Genomic DNA, 15,739 nt, shown 5'->3' with positions numbered 1-15,739 from the left:
TAATGTGGCCCGACCCTACTTAAGATTTTAATTTTAACGGATTTGAATCTACACTACCTTAGGTTGCTATGGTATGACATTGGGATGTGTCATGATAAAATTAACCCAAGGTCATTTTGGCAAGTTCAGTGTCACTGAAAGAAAAAAAGTACATGTAAAATTCGTCTTTGGGCTAAATCTTTCTTACGAACACCGGAAGTTCGTACCTCGCACAAAAATTGCTTATCACCTGAATTTGACCCAAGGTCACTTTGGCAAATTCAAGGTCACTGGAAGGAAGGAAAAGTACAAAACTTGTTTGGATGTGTCATGAATGTGATATAGGTTCAGTTGTGCAAGTTCAAAGTCGTTATTAAACAAATGCATAATTCCTGTCTAAGCGGCATATATTGTTATGGAAAGTGATGAAAACTAAAACTTAACACAAAGATTGCTTGAGATGTTTATACATGTTATGTTCATGAGTTCATTATCACAAGTCAATAGGTCAATAAAGAAAATGGTGCATCCATTACTTTCCAATAAAGAAATACTGGTACATTATATTTTCATAGTGCGGGGGGGGGGGGGGGGTAACATTTGTGAGTTTGCTTACAGTATTTCTAGTTATTGACAACATTACTTTATGATATAACATAAATTGAAACAAATCAACAAACTGCATGGCTTCTATGGTGACTGATTTAGGAAAGATCATGTTTATGAACAGTAAGTAAAGCCTTATAGACTTTTGATTTCAATGCATGACTGTTTTCAGTATTTCTAAAAGTGCTGTAAGAGCAACTACCTCGATGCTTGCATTTTGATTTAGCACAAAACACAATCTGAGATCCCCATAACATGGTCTGCTTGATTTCTGACTTCTCTTTGGACCCATTGCCTCCATTTTCTCTTTCAAAGTTTCTCATGATTGTTTTTAACAAAACTGTACTCACTGCCGATACATGCATATGACTGAGGGAAGCTACTTACTGTTAGTATTGAAAAGGAATAAAAATATCATCAACGCTGAAATAAAGAAAGCGATTTCTAGTAATAGAAACTAAAACGAAAGGAGAATCAAAAGAATAGCAGAATGCATTACATTAACAGTAGAGGGCAGCGCTGAAAAAAAAAGAATCTAACATACAAAATATTGTCTTTCCTAAGTCTATCCTTTCGAACTTTTTACATACGAAACTCTTCTAAAATATTTTAAAACTCACTAAATTCCCCGTATATGTTTTTATGTCAAACTTTTAACCCCTCTTCTAGCCCAAATTTAAACCTGACGTCATGGTTTAAATAATTTACAATATATTTTTTTTAGCATTTTAATCCTTTTGTAACATCCTGAATGAAAGTAATGAAGTACTTTATTAAGGACGTTGTTTACTCAGGGTTTGAGTTCTCAAATCCGGATTGTTAAAAAGTTCAATGTCATGAGTAACATTTGTTTTAAACACAAAAAATATTTATGAAATAAATTATTATTAACATAAAACTCTATATCTTAACTACATTATGGAAATAGGCTCAAACTAAGTTTTTCAGATTTTGTTTTCCACTGATATATTTTTGGTAGTGCTATTAAATGGAAAATTAACATTTTATTTGTTGGTCAACATAATTTTGCATAATTTCTTTTGGTTTTTCTCGCTTTTTCGTTAAAATAATCGTATGATACATACTACAAAAATATTGAAAAATGCTTAGAAATGATAAAATACACCATATCTCAAAATTTTGATCATTGACCTCATATACACTTTATGCCAGCAGAGAAAGGTTAATATACTTAGTTTAATATTATAAATGTTTTAGCATTATCATCATTCAGTTTTTGTTATATTGCATCAAAAAAGGGTATGGATTTGACAATAGTTGTTGGTTTTTCATTATCATCAGGATTTGTTTTATTAATTAATAGTGAATGTCATCCTTAAAGACAATCTTCTGTAATTGTACAGATTTTGTAACTAAGATTGGCAAACTCTCTCTCTCTCTCTCTCTCTCTCTCTCTCTCTCAATTATATAATCTTAAAATCTATATATAGCTGGCTGAATTTTTACTTTGACGCTTTTCAGATATCGTTTACTTTTTCAGATGCGGTTTTTTTTTAAATTGACATTGCCCGAGTATTAAGTAAATCAAACAAAGAATATAGCATTGCATGTATAACTGCAGATACGGATGACTTTTGTTGATGTTCAACGTGGTACATGTATGCAGGTTACACACTTGTGATAAATTGTTTCTTTGTTTTACTGATTTAGTGTATAGGAAAAAAAAATTATTTTGTGGTGAATGTCTGGAAACAATACAATATAATTAGTTCAAAATATTTTTTTTCGGATAATCTCTTGCAATTTTAACTGGAAATAAAAATATCCGGAAGTGACGCGCAATAATACCCTAAAAAACTGTATATAATACTATACTCCTTAACATATGAATATTAGATTGTAAATGTAAACTAAGATCTTTAACTAAGTACATTTCAGGAAAAGGGATTCGGGAAGACATGTGACTTCCTACATGTAATCTAAAATAATGGATGTTTACCTTTGTAATTGTCCATCGGTTCATTTCCATAAAGTAATAATTTCATTTCCTCGTCATATCTGTCATCGCTTCTTCCTTTGCAGATACCGAATTCTAAAGTAATAGAAATATTTTCGTCTTACTTGCAAATACAACATCATAAAGAAATATTGAAAGAAATGTATGTTTCAACAGAAAATTGTAAATTAAAAAAAACATTATATCTAATCTGAAATTCAAATAACTAAAGGTGATAAATTCTACATTAAGAAAACACATACTCTGGATAACTTGATATATCTAGCAACATTTGATTAGCAAAAAGGTTTTCATTAAACAAATATTATTTATCGGGTACAGACCCTCCAAAAAATGAAGTACTGTAGTGGAAAATATAATTATGTTGAAGTCTTGTGCGTTTTTAGAGCTGTTCGGGCGGAGAGAAATTATGGAGTTACTTGATCGCAAAGAAATAATGTGAGCACTTTTGTTCTTCGTTTTAAACATCGTTTATTTCGCCCTGAATTTACAATAAAAACGGATAATTAATCACAATTCCTTGTGCAGGTCCACAAATTCAAAGACCCGAATGAACAGATAGTGAGATAGTTACAACAGTTAGACGCTTTTATGCTTAAAATTCAGCATAAACCTTGGTAACGTCATTGAAATACCGATAGCTTGATCAAAATGGCAACATTAAAAGTTAAATGCAAAAAGTGTAAACTTAATGTAACAGAAAAGTACGTCAATATATTAAAGAATTTACAATCACATGTATAAATGTGAATGACAATTCCTCAACACTTCCTATCGATGATTTGAATGATAATTCTGTGGATCCAATCAGTGTTGATACTTTTTGGCGAAGTTGATTGAACGACAAGAGTGACTTAGGTTGCCAGAGTTGTTAATAAAACATGTATTTCACAACACTAGTGTTTAACCCGTGTTACACAACTCTACTCCTAATTTTGGTGAGACACAAGAGTTTCAAGATGGCGGAAAACGATAAGCAATTGCGAGTTTGACATATGAAAAATTAAATTTTGGTGTGTATTAATACTATATATCACCCAAACAGCAGAAATTAATAAACTTTTATATAACTAATATTATTCCCGATTTCAAGTAGAGTTAGAGATAAACGGTGAAAAAATTACGTAAATTTATATAAATCTAAGACAGTTAGCCTTGGGTCAGCTGAAAGGAAAAAACTTATCCGTCATTTTTACACTAGAACAACACTCGTCGTTTTATTCACATTCATAGAGTCTAGCCTTTGTGCATGCACCAACATAACACTAGAATTACTAGAGTCAGTTCAATCAAACGCGCCTCTTATAAACTGACCAACGCGAGTGAGATATTACATACAACCCCAGGAGTTATGGAGGGAAATTACAGCCAAAAGTCTATGTAGCTTGCTTTTATTCATATTATGCGCACTTCTTTATTCTGAAGCACATTTACACTTGCATGTCACTTTTTTGTTTTCATATTCATGCCCATCCAATCTCTTGATTATTTTTTATTCGTTATGGCTTGCTTAATGCTATGGTGCAATATTCTCCTCTTATTCGTGTAGATACTTAATTCTATCTCAAATTATTTTATGAATGTATACATATATATCAAATAATTGCAATTGGATAAGATAAAACAGTCAAATTTTGAATTGTATTTGTAATATTAAAATGCAAAAAAAAACACATTTTTTTTAAAATTTCCAACCATCGGAAATAGGAGGTGATATTTAATTGTCGTTTTGAATTGTGTGTGGAGGAGAGGTGCCCGCGCAGCTTCATCTAAAACATCTTGACAAGCATTGCATTTAAGAAAAAAGGAAGGAGACATTTCTTAAAATCAGGAAAGAAAATATTAATCCTTGGTGGAGAGGAGGGTAGTTCAATTCAATTAAAAAAGAATGACATTTCTGTTTTATATGTAAACTTTAGAAAAAAGTTAGCTGCAAAAAGGGGGCGGGGGCACACCAACATCCCCAAAAGCTATTTGCGTGTGATGTACATACACACGGTGTGCTCTGGAGTATTATCATCCCAATTTGGACTCGTCCTCTGATCTGCGCGTAAAAACTATGAATGAGACATAACATGGTGCGAAGTCCAACCTTACCATTTACGCAACGAGTGAGATCTCTGGCCGATGGTTTGAATAAACTCGTCCAGTGGCGTAGATCATAATATTATTTTGGAGCAAATGTTTAATGTACCCTTTTCAAGATGAATGAAATCAAAAATCGGGTCACATCCAGCTTTGGCGATTTTGTTCCTCCAGTAAATATTCCAGCTATGTGAATATATATTTGTTTTAATCCAAACTGATGATTCGTTTTTAATAATGATAATCCAACACCAATTATTTCTTACATTGTACAGTAATAGAAAAAATATAACAACTTGTTGCGGTGACCCCCCCCCCCCCCCCCCCCCCCCGCCCTCACTTCCTTACCACAGTTCAAATATTATGCCAAATCTATTTTTCAATCAGGATTACACACGTGCATGGCGAACCTCTATTTAATTGAAAACTTTTGCTCACTATTGCTCATTATAACCCATTTTACATTTCCATCAATTATGAATGTAAATATTTACACATTAAACTTGCATCGGTTTATCTTTTTGGTGTAAAATCTTGATATTGCTTGCTCCTGGTGACTGTACTGTTTCGGAGAAGGCAACTTTTAAACCTTAGATATGCCTGACGTCATGACATTAGACAACAAACTTGAATTAAATCACGAAACCCATATATCATTTTCAATAAAGAATACAAGTTGCATGAATTTAATACTGCATTATCATGCTAGGAGGCAGCATGTGAGCTACAATTGCTGCTTTCCAAGATTCATGAGGCTCTAAAAGATATAATCTCTTTTTTTACGTGAATACATGCATATAAAATGCATATGCACAATTCTAAAAAAAATCAATGTGTGTGTGTTTGGGGTGGGGTGGGGTGGGGTGGGGGGGGGGTGGGGCTCTGCAATGCAATATACCATATAAATATCATGTAAGTAATAACATAGTTTTTGCAGGGCGATTATTTTTTAAAATAGGAACATGGCATTGGTAATTCTGGACAGAATAGATAGATAGATAGATAGATAGATAGATAGATGGATAGATAGATAGATAGATAGATAGATAGATAGATAGATAGATAGATAGATAGATAGATAGATACTGTAATTATTAATTTGAGCCGTTAATATGTGATGATTTGAGACAAGAAATAAAAATTGCTTTTTTCAATTAAGGGAAAAAGACGTGGAGGTGGTGCACAGTTCTCTCCAGAAGTTTCTGTGGAACATGTAGATGAAATAAAAATAAATCAATTCAAAGATGTTTTGAAAAACAATAAAAAGGGCCAGGGTACAAATTGCGTAGAAGTATGCTTGCCCTGTAAACTAGAACGTGTGAAAATTATCATGTTCTTGAATTACTATCTGGCTTTCATTAGGCTTCAGTACTGTATATTTCTGATTAAACGCGAGAAATTAATATCAGCGTAATTTTTTGGGTTTTAGAATTAAAATTTGCAGGTTTAAAAACTCACTTATTTTTCTGAAAGTTGTGAACTTGTGAAATTAAATAGGTTCGTTCCTTTCTTTTTGGGTAACAATTATATCACCTCTACTCTAAACATTTTCCATCCATTCACATATTAATTCTAACTGTATATTTATAATTTACGATGTCAAATAAGTGAGTAATTGTATGTGTATTGTTTATTTTAAAGAGCGGAAATGCCACCAAAAAATAATAAGCGGTATTGAAGACACCACGAGGGGAAAGGATCAAGTTCAAAGAGGTCAAGGCCCGAGCGATCAGCTCCATCCACTGAGGATAAGGCATCTCAGGAACCAGGTCCATCACGAAGCAGGGGAGGCGCCATCGCAATAGAAAGTGAAGATGTGGCAACTGTGAACCAAAGTTTGCCCCCAAACTGTTCCTCCTTTAGCCATTCAATGAGGTACAAGCATTGGTGTTGAAAGTCAATACGTGGATATCATTCATACATTGTTATCTAGCGGTGTCTCTAACTCATTGGAATAAAAAAATTTGGTTCATCATACATTGACATTAGCTTATTACTTGATAATACGTCTCCGACGGAATCTTCAGAGAAAAAAATATTTTTTAATGATAAGGGTGAGTTGGTCACAAGAGAGTTAGTTAGGCCTAGTATAAAGACTCTATTTATCAGTAGACGGACAAATGCATTTTTAGTTTATGCATGTATCTATACTTCAGCCCATCCAGAACCTTCTCAAGGTCTTCTGAAATATTTGCATGACATTAGACTAGGGGCATCAAGATGTGGAGAGGGAGATTTGGGTTGGAACTCCCCCTATTAAAACTAAAAAGTTGGATCAATATTTCCAATCATACCCAGACAAATATGCTGCTAATTATTTAAAAATGGGTTTTCCAGAGGTTTTGAAATAATCTATACTGACCAGGCTTTGGGCGAATTACATTGTAAAGTAATGCATTACATTACCATTACTTCATGAATTTGGGCATTAAATTACCATTACCATTACTTGATTTTCTTGAAGTAATGCATTACATTACCATTACATGAGTAAAGTAATGCATTACCATTACCATTAATTGTTTTAAAAAAGTAAAGCTAATAAAGAGTTTTTGCAAATGTTTCAAATATAAAACACTCTTTTAACATATCTACAGGTTCATGTTCAGTATCAGGTTCAAATTCGATGACTATGTATACAAGAGTCATTCTTTATTTGCTCAATATATAATAATCGTGTGGCATTATGAACAACATATTATATAAGTAAAAAGATATTTATAGATATTTGGAATGATACAATATCAGATATGATATAGAGACACAGATTCGTGCATAATAGAAAACAATTTATGGAATAATGTTGCGGTTATTAAAAAGCTAAATAGAGATATTTCCCCAGATAACACAAATCTTTATAATTTTGGACACTTAATTGTATTAATTTATAGACAGAGGGTTTTGCCAAGTTATATTTCTTAATATATTTTAATCGGATTTCTTTATGCTGAGGACACTTTAAGACAAAAGATTGCTGTTGAACTTTATGATCAAAGTTTCAAAGGTTTCATCTTTTAACTGCTTCCTATTAGTTTGAAAATCTTTCCAGCTATACTAAATAAACGTTCTACAGGTAGAAAAAATACATGAATCTTGTATTTTCTATCAGTCCAAACTAATGTACTTAACATACGTGTACAACAGAGAGAGAGAGAGAGAGAGAGAGAGAGAGAGAGAGAGAGAGAGAGAGAGAGAGAGAGAGAGAGAGAGAGAGTAAAATTATTTTCAAACGGGTTATAATATTGGAAGTGATTTTGAGTTTCATCATGGATGGACAGTGCATTCATTTCGCCATTAAAGGTGCATGTCTGTCCCCTATTCTATTGGGATATGGCATAGGGAAGGGGATTGGGGTGTTTAGCACTTCTTATAACAATAGATTGTTTTGATACTTAGGTTATCCTGGGGGCATAGTGTGTTGTTGACACATCTTTATTGAAGTGCAAACTAATTGGAGTAAATTGTTTAAATGATTTAAAACTCTTAAAAACAACACTCATAAAAATGTTATGATACTGTGTTGTTAAATCTAGTAATATGAACAATTTAAAAATGAAATTTTAAAAATCTTTTTTAATACAACCAAAACATTTTTATTTCAAGAATTATTTCTTTCTTCTTTATAATAAAGTTAATAAAATTCAATTTCAGCTATTCATTTATTCATCACATTTTTTTAAAGTGAACATGCATAAATAAGCATAGTAATGCAAAGTAATGCCATGTAATGCCAGCATTACACTAAATTTTGGAAAGTAATGAATTACATTACCATCACTTGTAATGCTAATTTTGTGGCATTACACATTACTAGCATTACTTTGAAAACATGTAATGCATTGCAATGCATTACCATTACATTTAGCATTTCCCCAAGCCTGATACTGACCCATGTGTATTAAAAAAATATCAGGTCTGCAACTGAACACCATGATCATTTGAGGGATAAGACAAATAAAGAAATTAAGCTGGACAGGATTATGGGTCCGTTTGACCAACTGCCTATTTCCAACCTTCGTACTTCGCCAGTTGGCATTGTTCCAAAATCGGATGGGGGTGGCAAATGATAACTCGTTTATCCTACCCTTGTGATCGTGTGATCAATGACATTATAGATCCAGATATATGTACAGTACAATATGCATCTTTTGTTGATGTACTTGACATGATTGCCAATTTGGGAAGGGGTGCCTTGATAGGGAAGATGGATGTTAAACGTGCATTTCGTTCAATTACTATCTATCCAGGGGATTTTTTGATTTGTTAGGTTTCTCTGTAGATGGCTTATATTGCATAGACAAATGTATTCCCATGATCAGGATAAGGAGGGTGTTTCTCTGGTCATTGATAGAATTGAGGGAATTTTGTGTCAAGAAGCAAGTTTAATTGAATATCGTGCTGTTCGACCAAAAATTAAAGGCCCATTGTTCATTCATTTGGGAGAGAGTTCTCTTATTATGTATCGGTTCTCAGCTATTTTATAAAAAAACACTTCATCTTCTTGAAGTTAAGGAACATTATAGGACCCATTCGTTTCGTATAAGGGCCTTTTAGCATTTGAGGCTGGGTTCACACATAATCTTATAATGGAAGCAGGCCGTGGGAAGTATAGGGCATATAGGACATACATGAGATGTCCTATAAGGCAGATGCTAGGAACAAATGAGATGTAATTCTTAAAAGTAATCAGGTTCAAAACTAATTCTTGCTGGAATTGTAGAGGTCCCTGAAGTTACATTGTGGTGTGTGGGCTCATTTATTATCAAGAATGCAATGATGGCATCAGTGTGCAGAGCAGGGGGGGGGGGGGGGGTTCAAATCTAGGATTGGAAAGATTGAATATGAATACTTGGTGGCAAGGATATTCAGGTTTAAAGTTTTTCGAGGTGAAAAGAAAGGTCTTTTTTCTAACACAATGTGAAGAATCACCAGACTACTTAATTATTCACTGTAGGGTGAGTGACATTGGTGCTATTGATCTGTATTCACTTATTCCAAAATTTAAAACCCACTAACAATTTTTCAAAGTTCGATTTCCACAGTACACACGTGTTTGGTTACAGATGCTTCCACGAAATTAATAAAGAGGTATTCTAATGATAAAGCAATGGAAAGATGCAGTCTCAGGGCCAATAAGGTACATTGTAGCTGCTTCATCAGTTTTAAAATTGGGGGTTTGTTACATTAAGCACCCTAATCTGTTGAAAAACATGTCCCAGTTTCTGATGCCTGATGGCGTCCATCTCAACAGGAAATAGGCTCTTCTTCAATAATAACCAAGGGGGATTAGAATACTTCCAATCGCAACGGCGGCGGGTATATTCTCAAAACTTGTTGCAGAAAACATTGGTCTGTGGGGGCTTTTTTCAGTTACTTTGGTGCTCCCCCATGTGTGGGATGACTGCAAACTCTCCTTTTATTGGTCGTTGTCATGTGGCGCTTGTGCACACCAAAGCAACTGAGGCCTTCGTAAGCTTTGATTTTTTTGTGAAGTACGTTGTCACCTTTTGAACTGTGAAGGGGGTAAAATGTTAAACCAATTTGTTTGTAAAATATTTGGTTGATGTGGACTCGCATTGTTTTGTGCATACTCTCCGAGACTAACTGGTTCGTAATTAAACTTTTAGCGCTGCCTGAAAAGGCATTCCGATATTTTTGAAAATGATCAATTAAATGAAAATGAATAAAGTTACCGAAAAAAAGGCTTTGATCTTCCCCCATCCCGGAAATCAAAATCGAACCCACTGTGAACACTTTTAGGATCTCTGCATTCACTGTATTTTTTAAAGATTAATTTGCGCTTCGATAAAAAATGCGCGTAAAATGCTATGTCTTTTGTAAATAAAGTCGTTGTTCATGTGTTTCAGTTTATATTTAGACAATTATGGTGATTAAATAAGTTTCTCAAAATAGACTTCACATGTACAACACACCATACGGAGACTCAAACTATAGACAATATTTAAAGATCTCTATTTGTTTAAATAGAATAGCATAATATGATATAAAATCCGAGAATGTGATAATTACCATCATTGTGAATATAAAAGGCCAAAAATCTATATTCCCTTAATGCATCTAATCGATAATCAATAAACTGCTGCTAATTAAATAAATGTATATAGTACATGTATATGATAATACTAAATCCAGGTCGGGTACTTTTGATATGGATACATACGAGTCATAACAAAAATAGTCAAATTAACAGCAAAATTGTAGCTATAGGTAAAAGCATACTTCTGCCCCAGAACGGATTGGGATTTTTATGATTTGTACAATGTATTTTTTATTCAGGGGGTGGGGTTTGGGTAAGCTTGTCAAGGTTTTACGGGTGAGTCTGCATCACCCCCTCTCCACATGAATATCGATACTACAGTGCCAATCAGACCCAACCTAACTCCAGAGTAAACCCCAACTAAACCCTGGGTTTACTTTTTTGGGTTTACTTTTTGAAAAAATTGGGACCACTCAGGTTTACTCAGGGTTTACTTGGAAATTGCTTTTGTGGTCAACTGAATGCACTGAAGTGAGAAGCAGACCCGTCCTTTATCTTACCATCCTAGTGTCTGTCATTTCTGCCCCTTGTGTATTCGAGTACACAGTTAGCGTCTGATTTCAGGGGCGTACATCTGATCAGGGTTTACTCTTTGTGTCCACTCCACTGTTTACTTTGAGATGTATTACTCTGGGTTTACTTTGGGTCCTCTCTATTTAACTCAGAGTAAACTCAGAAAGTAAACCTAGGGTTTAGTTGGGGTTTACTTTCTGGTATGTTGGATCTGATCTGTACTGTACGTGTCTGTATTGTGTAATTATTTAATGTACGTGATTATGTAAACAAATATGGTACAAGCAAAAATAAACAAATGTATATTGAATTCCAGACAATCCCCAAGCAATTGATAAAAAAAAATGAGCTATGAATCCTTTTTCCAAGACATTATTTTCATCCTTCTTAAGACTAAGTCTACATGTATTAGCGTAATTAGGCTTGATGCACCATATTGTATATAATAAAATATTGATGGTATATACGTGTATATCAAATTAACTTTGATTTGTATGTATATGGCCCCATACCAATTGTACTTCACAAAAAAACCGCATCATGAAACAAACTCTTATGTGAACCGAAAGCATTTGTCTTTTTTACTAAGGATCTTTTCATCTAGCATTGTACAGTAAAACATGCTCAGAACGAAGTGCCCGGAACGGGCAATCTTACTTCATTTCAAACGTAATTCATTATATCTGTGAATAACTATCACTTCGCTGTAAGCACCAATTCATTACAAGCGTGTTCGCTATAACCATCTTTTAATGTCTTAGTTTAAATGCTATCATATCATGGCCACTAATTTTGTATTTCGTCACAAGTATGACGCAGCGGCAACGGAAGACCTATTCGTTGCTTTGCAACGAGCTTGTTTCTAGTTATATTTATTTAATGTTAGGGTATAACTTACATAAAAGCACATTTATATACAATTGCCATTCATGCTCTTGAATTTAATTTCAAACATCAGTTTGGTCACGAACAATTTCATTAATTTCTTTAAACAAGAAAGATTATTGCAAACATGTTGTATATGTAGTGTTTTCTTAGATCTCCATACGCCAACTTTTAAGCTGATTGATTATACTGATATTGTTCTCCGTTTAACAGAAGTTGTATGTTTGCATTATCAAAGTTATGTCAAAGGGAGATTAACATTTTTTTTTTCATTTTTTATATATAAAATGGTTTAATGATGCACTTTAAATGATTGACCAAAATATTGTATATTAAAATCAAGTTAGATACAGAGGTAAGAATTGGTTGTTATGTAAACAAAGCTCGAGTCTTATAGTTGTTTACAAAAAAATGTAATGTAGAGGATTACCATTTATTAGACAAAATGACACGTAAAATCAATTTAAACTAATTCAGTATCTTATAAAATACTATTATTAACATAAGAAAGATACATTTGATTGAAACTTACACCATTACAACACATATATATGTAAAAATTACAATATTCTATCTTTGTTTACAAAACAAAGAATTAAATTGAACTCTGTAACTTGCTTATAACATGATATTTGTCTTTCAAATTTTGACATACTATTATAAACTTCAATATTTATCAGTATAATCATTGAAAATTGAAAAAAAAAATGAACATTTTAAATCAAATCGTGTCCAAGTCCCTTTAAAAAAAATAAACAAAAGTGATAATACGTTAAGAAATATACGCAACAGAAGCGACCGAAAAGGGTCTAAAACCCGGCACTAGGTTCAGTCATCCTTTACATCAAGACAGTACTTTTGTTCATGGGTGCTTGCTATGGTTATTTCATGCACCGAAAGTTACGATGATCTGCAATTTCTACGATCGTTTGATTTCATGATCAAAACTTGCATTTCTATTCCGTTCAAAATTATTTTACACGTCAACTACTGCAACTAAGTTATAAAATATATCGGAATACTTTAAATATTTAAGTACATGTGTACATGTATGTCATTTAAGTATTTGTTGATGTTTATTTTAGAAAAGTTGTATCTCTGTTAAACATGTACTTCTAACTCTTAGGTTTAATCACTGGACTAGTAAAATAGGTATAGCGCTAGCACATATAATAGCGATGATGGTAATGTATGACTGGAGATGTTGTTTGCAAAATTTTATCCCCACTTCAAACATGAAAGTGTGTTATACAATTTTGGAAGTAAATCTTAGCAAGAAAGAAATCCAATATGTAGTAAATCAATACATTGGTTTTGTTTTTACATTGTTGACACTTGTTTAAAAAACAAACACCACTGTTACAAATGTAATAAGTACATTTACAGTGAGATTTTATAAGCAATAATTGTGTATTGATGGAGTCTCCAAATCCTTTAAGCAACATTCTGTACCTAGCGTGCTATATATGGTCAAAATGATGATAGCCGTTTCATTTTGTACCAAAGTATTATCGGATTTAATGACACCACCATCCTTTTTTAACAAAATGTTTTAAAAAATATTAACATTTAAATTCTGTAAATTGTGCTTTATATGTCAGGGTATTCTAACGGGTAGGAACAAGTCTACGTTCTCAGAAACCATTATAAAATCATTGTTTGACGGCAACGTAGAACTCCCACAATATATGTGTTTGTATATATGGTCGTTATATTGGAAAATTTCAACAAAACATAATCTATGTAAAAAGAGTCGGTGACGGATTTCTTTATTATTCCTTTCAAAACTTCAGGCCCTAATTAACTGCAAATTCATCGTGATAGTATGCTAGTTCATTTGTAGCTTACAATTGATTCTCGCAAAATTTGTATCAGACTTCTACTACATGTATAACCTGGTATACATATACATGTCCTTCTAGAAAATCTTTTGATTTTATGTAGACAGAAGCTTCGAGTTCCTTACTAGAGAGTTCATATTTCTTTAAACGGTCTAATGACTTGCAAATACTGCTAGTCAACATAGAAAACCATACTCTGTCCGCAATCTTTTTCAAAGCAGAGGAAAATCATTTTCATATCTGTAGATCTGTAAAAAATGCGAATGATGGTGTGGATTTCGATGTAGTTTAATTTGCATAATAATAACAATATGATGTATAAGTACTCTTACAATTTACGAGAAAATTCAAGCATTGATTAATTTTTACCCTGATGAAGAACCGGGGGTTGGGGGTTGGAGAGGTATTGATTACTAAATAATTCTTTGTTTAAATTTTTTTTCAATTTTTATGATGTTTTCATATTTAAACTGGGATAATTAAAAAGAAGAACAAAATGAATAGGTATGGTACATGTATACACTGTAAACAAACATTGATTTCGTGCAACTCAATTTCACGAAAATCGCAAGAAGCTCAAAGTGGCACACTATACAGTACCGATCAGACCCAACCTACAATGTGACACCAAAGTAAACCCCAACTAAACCCCGGGTTTACTTTGGGTTTACTCCGGGTTTACTTTTTGAAAAAAAAATTGGGTCCTCTCGGGGTTAACTTTGGGTTTACTCTGGATTTAGTTTGGGTTTACTCGAGAATTGGTTTTGGGGTGAACTGTACGCACTGAAGTGTGAAGCAGACCTGTATTTTGTCTTACTATTTCAATGCCTGTAATCCCTGCCCCTTGTATATTCCGAATACACATGTAGCGTCTGCTTTCAGGGGTATACTTCTGATGGGGTATACTCTCTGTGTCCACTCTGGGTTTTCTTTGGGTTTACTCTGGGTCCATTCTAGTAAACCATGAGTAAACTAGGAGTAAACCCAGAAAGTAAACCAAGGGTTTAGTTGGGGTTTACTTTCTGTTTGATTGGGTCTGATCGGTACTGTATATAAATAACTTCAAACCAGCTTTTTGTGTATATTTCACATCTGTTTGATATTATCCACAAGAAAGGCTGAATGAGTCTTGTAGATACGAAAGCCGAGAAGGATCATTCAAGATTCGAGATTCAAAAAACGAGATTCGAAATACGAGATTCAGGATTCGAAATTCGAGATTCAATATCTAAATTAACCAATCAAATCATGGATCTGAAACCTGTATCCTAGCAACATCAAACTGTTCTAAATAAAGATCATTCGTACATGCTCTTTCCTACAAATAAATGTCTTAATAGCTCTTATGTAATGGTTATAAAATGGTTTAAATTAACATTGATGAATTAACCCCACACAATATAAACAATTAAATTAGTGATAACACTGTTAGCTATGCGAATCTTTGTGATTTTGATTGTCCTGTATGAATTTTCCCTCCGAACTATTCTAACCCGTAGTGTATTCGCCCCAACTGTGTAAAAATCGGTTCGCGTAAAAAGATATGTTTAATCTAAAAAATCAAAACTGAGTGTGGTTTTAGGTATGAAACGAAATTCAATGAAATAATGGACATGTCAAAATATAGGTTATGATAAAGTTTTAAACCATAGAAGATATAATGATTTACAACCTCAACGACAACAATCCAGATAGGAATAGTGTATTGTAGGGTATCAATGTCATTGTCGATATGAGAGAGAGAGAGAGAGAGAGAGAGAGAGAGAAAGAGAGAGAGGAGAGAGTTTTGTAGTG

The 15,739-nt window shown here is 33.3% G+C and overlaps 1 protein-coding gene across 2 annotated transcripts in view; it reads right to left on the bottom strand.

Moving 5' to 3' along the window:
* Positions 1-15,739, bottom strand: part of LOC105334969 (ankyrin repeat domain-containing protein 17) — a 776,771-nt gene that overhangs the window by 264,754 nt on the left and 496,278 nt on the right. For both annotated transcript variants that reach the window (XM_066069666.1, XM_066069667.1), the window contains one exon: positions 2,546-2,638. In XM_066069666.1, coding sequence (XP_065925738.1) covers positions 2,546-2,638 — 93 coding nt within the window. The remainder of the gene's footprint in view (positions 1-2,545; positions 2,639-15,739) is intronic.

This window comes from Magallana gigas, chromosome 8 (genome assembly GCF_963853765.1).
Source record: "Magallana gigas chromosome 8, xbMagGiga1.1, whole genome shotgun sequence".
NCBI classification, from domain to species: Eukaryota; Metazoa; Mollusca; class Bivalvia; order Ostreida; family Ostreidae; genus Magallana; species Magallana gigas.
Note: the sequence above shows the minus strand (reverse complement) of the source record. Positions and strands in the feature narration are given on the sequence as shown.